A 5,551-nucleotide genomic window follows, 5' to 3' on the forward strand; every position below is an offset into this window, starting at 1 on the left:
TATAAGTGAACTAAGTCGGTGAATGTAAATGACGTGAATTGACAACCGCGAAAATAAAATGCATGTGAATGGCGATTTTGGCATGCGCGAAAATAAAACAAGCAAACAAGTAAGCATATGAATAAATCCTAGTATGGCCACCTAGTTAATAAAAACTAGTCTATTACATTTCGGAAACCAACTCCTTGGTCCCTTGCCTCTTCATTCCATAAGTGGCTCCTTCTTGTGGGATTTGGAACACCTTCCAAAAATAGACTATATCTCGATGTAATCCGTCTTTTGGAAAACGCCTTAGGTAAAAAAAAAACTATTACAATTGAATTACATAGCTATTCCTATTATACATTAATTAATAAAATAAATAAAACTATTAATTAATTACAAACCGACGATACGAGATCGTATTTAATTACAAACAAATCGATATTCCCATTCATTTCGGGTAATAACGATTAAAATTAAACTAGGCCATACTAGGTACAACAAGATAAATACTTTAAATAAATGACAATCATTCATTCAACTTAAATAAATATGCTTAAAATGCTGTAAATTGATGCCAAAATCGCCCTATCTATCAATCGTTGGTATCCATCTCGGTTTTTGTGGATTTAATCGATTTTTAACATGTAAAAATCAATAATCAACTCTTAAATCTCATTTAAGTCCAAACTAAATTTCCAAACTGTTTTGAACCTCAAAATTAGTCCTCACTAATTTTATGAGGAATAATTAGTTTGATTTGGTGATATTTTGCTAATTTAATCGGTAAAAATCATAATTTTTAAGTAAAAATCCAAAATAATTGAAAAATTACCCAAAAAATTAAAACAAAAAATTTGAGTATTCTGGAACACTCCCAAGAATACCAAAATGTTAGAAAAAAATGCCCCAAAAATCCGGATAAAATTTATGAAGAAAAAGATAGATATTTATCGGTTTTTAACCACTAAAACCAATAAACATCAAAACAAGGTGAAAACACATTTTAAAATTCACTTTTAACATTTAAATAATATTATTAAATGTACATAAATTTATCAAGGGCAGAATAAAATGTTTCGAAACTATGATTATTTTATTTTACTTTTATCGACTTTTATCTCATAAAATCTATAAACATGCAAAAAATTCGAACCAACCTTCAACCTTTTGCATACAATCATTAGAAAACATGCATGAAATACCATAAAAATGCCATGGCCCGAATCAACTTTTAACTATTTTTAGTCAATTTTTAACTAAAATACGGCATTTTGACTCGATTTTCTACCAAAAATCATTAAAAATAGCAAAATAACTTCATAAATCACCAAACTTAACCACAAATTTTTTGAGATCAGTAGGTATGCATGTATTAAAAATTTCGTGCTAAAACCTCTTATAACACAATTTTTGAGTTTTTATAAATTATCTCATAATTCATTAATATGCTTAAAATCAACATGCAAATTACAAGCCTAAGCTCTGATACCACTTGAAAGATCATAAATCCAAATTAGACTCTCTAATAAAAATTAAATTATCTCATAATTTTTCATTTTGGTGATCTATGTAACATGCATGCAAATATAAAAGTATAAAAATGAAAGTTTAAGGAAAAACAATTTCGTACATTGATTTTATGGTAATAAGGGCACAAACTAGATCACCTTTCTAGTTTGTTCTTGAGCTTATAACAAATGGATGATCCTCCTAACAAATCTTCAAAGAGAAGATCTCCTAACAATATGCACCCAAGAACTCAACCCAATTATTCTAACAAGTATTTACTAGTAACTTATTAGAATTATTTCCTTGATAATATTTAAATAATACTAACACTCTTAGTAATTATTTATTTTAGTTTACTAACAACTTAGTAAAGGATGAATAACAATTTTAAAGAGATGATAGATTTTGTTCACATGCAAAACACATAAGTGAAGTAATGTAGAAATGAACATAAGATGGAGTATATAGGAGGGAAAAGTGGCGGGTGGAGTGAGGTAGTGTGTAGGAGTGAATTTCTTATTGTTTTAATCAATCTTACATCACATGCAAAATCATTATACGATAACTTATGGAAGAATATAAAGTAAGGTGAAATGATTATGTTCCTAATCATCCACAACTCTATTTTACACGGTCCACTTGCCCATTTACGGGTCCATGTTGGTTCTTATATTTGTCGCACAAATACGTGTAATTTTATTTTAAACATCATTTCATGTTTAATACTACCATAATTAATTCGTCCAAATCACTCCGTAAATATACGTGTACCACTACACATATTATTTACGTACTAATATTAATCACATTAATCAATTAGTACAATTTTAGTGAATTAATAATTAATTAACTAAAACTCGTCTCATAAAATTTATCATTTAATTATCGCGTAATTAAATAATATTTGCCGCTCCTCGAGTTCGCAACTCAAAATCTCTCTAAAAATAATCGACTAACCTTTTAGTCTATAAATCAAGGGACTAAATAAATTGTATCTCATACAATTAATTAGTTGTCTATTGGGGTTCGTTCCTTTAGGTGTGACCGAAAGGGGTCAGTTGATCACCGCCGTCTCACGACAATAACGTCAGACTCTAGTCAACCAACCGTTATCAATTTACGTTAATCAACTGACGAGGATCAAATAATTAAATATCTGATGATATTCCTTTAATGAGATTTATTATGTAAACGCACTATTGTGGAGGACACTAACTCCAACAGATGTCATAAGTTTTTTGGATGCCAAAGTGACCGGCAAGACCATTAGAGTGAACTTCTCTCACCAATAGACTTCTATAAGATCCCCTTGGTATGCAAAACCGGTTTCCATAGAACAAGAAGCCGTTTTGAGTTAAGTATTTGCTCTTAATTTTGATTTTGCCTCCTTGAAGTAGTTCCCATTCTTCTTTGAAATCTGGATCCTCTTGGTATAACTCTTTCATGTGCTCAAACCCAAGGACTCTTTCCTCCATAAAACTCAACATAATGAACCTGCTAAATAAAGCATCCGCCACCACATTGTCTTTCCCTTCGATATACTTGCTTGAAAAGTTAAAGGATTGTAGAAACTTTACCCACTTGGCATGCCTATGATTGAGCTTGTGTTGACCATTAATGTACTTTAGAGCCTCATGATCGGAATTGAGGATAAAGGGTCGTGGCTTCAAGTAGTGACTCCAATGGGTCAAGGCTCGAATAATGGCATAGAACTCCTTGTCATATGTTAAATAATTGAGCATGGCACCACTCAATTTCTCACTAAAGTAGGCAATAGGCTTGTGTTCTTACAAGAGGACGGCTCCTATCCCAATTCCACTAGCATGACACTCAACTTCAAATAGTTTATTGAAATTGGGTAAGGAGAGAATAGGTTACTCACAAAGTAGCCGCTTGATGGTGTTGAAGGACTCCTCGGCTTTCTCCCCCCCATTTGAACTAACCCTTCTTCATACATTCGGTTATCGGAGCCATGATGGTGCTAAAATCTTTGATGAACCTTCTATAAAAAGAGGCTAGGTCGTGGAAACTTCTCACATCCGTGATGGTCCTCGGTGTTGGCCATGTTTTGATTGCCTTAACTTTCTCTTGATCAACAAGAATGCCTTGGTTGGAGATGATGAAACCCAAGAATTGAACTTCACTTTGCATAAATGAACACTTCTCAAGCTTACCATACAACTTGTGTTCTCTAAGAGTTTCGAACAATGCTTGCAAATGTTTGAAATGCTCCTCATTGGAAGGACTATAGACCAAGATATCATCAAATTAAACAACCACAAATCGACCCAAATAAGGCCTAAGTACCTCGGTCATGAGCCTCATGAACGTACTAGGTGCATTAGAGAGACCAAATGGCATCACAAGCCATTCATATAACCCATACTTAGTCTTGAAAGCCGTTTTTCACTCATCTCCCTCCTTGATTCTCACTTGATGGTATCCTTGCCTCAAATCTATTTTTGAGAACACTTGAGCTCCACTAAGTTCATCTAAAATGTCATCAAGTCTAGGTATAGAAAACCTATACTTAATAGTGACGTTGTTAATGGCTCTACTATTGGTACACATTCTTCAAGACCCATCTTTCTTTGGCACAAGCAAGGCCGGGACGGCACAAGGACTAAGGCTCTCCCTCACAAAACCCTTGCTCATAAGTTTCCCAAATTGTTGTTGTAACTCTTGAGAAGCTTTTGGATCACTCCGATATGCGGCTTTGTTGGGAAGTGTAGCACCCGGAATGAAATCAATTTGATGTTCAATGCCCCTAAGGGGAGGCAAACCGCTTGGGAGCTCACTAGAAAACACATCTTCATAGCCATTTAGGAGCTCTCGTATTTCTAATGGGAGGGTCATCTCATTTTCCTCAAGCATGTCCTTGGCCACTAAGACATAGATATCATCTTCCCCTTTCAACTCTTGTAACATCTCGGCCTCATTGACTAACAAGACGTCTCTTGACGGTTCAACCATGGATGGTGGAGTTGTTGGTTTGATAGGTGGTGGTAGCGGTGAAAGGATAATCTTTTTTGAGCCAAATTTGAAGGTGTAAGTGTTATCCCTCCCATGATGTACCGAATCCCTATCAAACTCCCAAAGTCTACCAAGTAAGAGATGAAAAGCATCCATAGGTAGAACATCACTAAGGGCTTCATCTACATATATTTTACCAATGGAAAAGGATAATAAACATTGCTTATCAACCCTCACCTCGGCCCCTTTGTTGAGCCATCTCAATTTATAAGGACATGGGTGGTCTTGTGTGGTTAAGGAAAGCTTTTCGACAAGGGTACTCGATGCTACATTGGTACAACTCCCCCCATCAATGACTAAATTAAAAACCTTCCCCTTTATGGTGCACCTAGACCGAAATATTTGTTGTCTTTGGTCCATTTCTAAGGGTTGGGGTTGTGTATGCATCGCCCTCCATGTTACTAAGTTAAGACCCACAATCATATTTAAGCTATCATGAAGGTTAGGACTTTGTACCTTTAAGCTTTTGTTGAGGACTCTTGAATCCGAGTATGGCTCTTGCATTCCATGAGCTTGTTCTCTTCCTATTCGGCTATGGCTTCTTTCCCTATCACGGAGTGGCCTTCCTTTCTTTGTTGGTGTTGGAATGTTGGCAATGATGGCATTGAGAGCATCTAACACACGGTCACATTTCTCCGAGTGTTTGGTAAGTTGGTTCCCAATACCGAGTAGTCTTCCTCACTCATGGTTGTTTTTGTGTTTTTGGATGTGGTTAGGGTAGTATGAACTCACTATAAGGCTTCTTCCCAAGACTAACACAACAATGGAATTGTGTTAAACCTGTTGGGATTCTTTAATCTCATTTGTTTACATATTGAAAATATGAATAATTAATTTAGTCATAAAATGAATTCAAGATCTTATGCATGCAAAACAAATACAAGAGTTAGGAGAAAATCGGTTCTTACATTTGATATTTCGGATATATGGGCACTAGTAAGGTCACCTACCTTAGCTAGTTCTTGAGCTTTCCTTATGGATGAACAAGATTCAAGTGTAGAATCTCTCCCCAAGGATTGTACCA

General features: G+C 35.0%; 1 protein-coding gene across 1 annotated transcript; it reads right to left on the minus strand.

Annotated features, from left to right (window-relative positions):
- Positions 1-4,068: 4,068 nt before the first annotated feature.
- LOC141613519 (uncharacterized) lies at positions 4,069-4,887 on the minus strand. Its single transcript, XM_074432258.1, has one exon. It carries the CDS (start codon positions 4,885-4,887, stop codon positions 4,069-4,071), a length of 819 nt encoding a protein of 272 aa, XP_074288359.1.
- Between the last annotated feature and the right edge of the window lie 664 nt (positions 4,888-5,551).

Source organism: Silene latifolia, chromosome 11 (assembly GCF_048544455.1).
Source record: "Silene latifolia isolate original U9 population chromosome 11, ASM4854445v1, whole genome shotgun sequence".
Classification (NCBI taxonomy): domain Eukaryota; kingdom Viridiplantae; phylum Streptophyta; class Magnoliopsida; order Caryophyllales; family Caryophyllaceae; genus Silene; species Silene latifolia.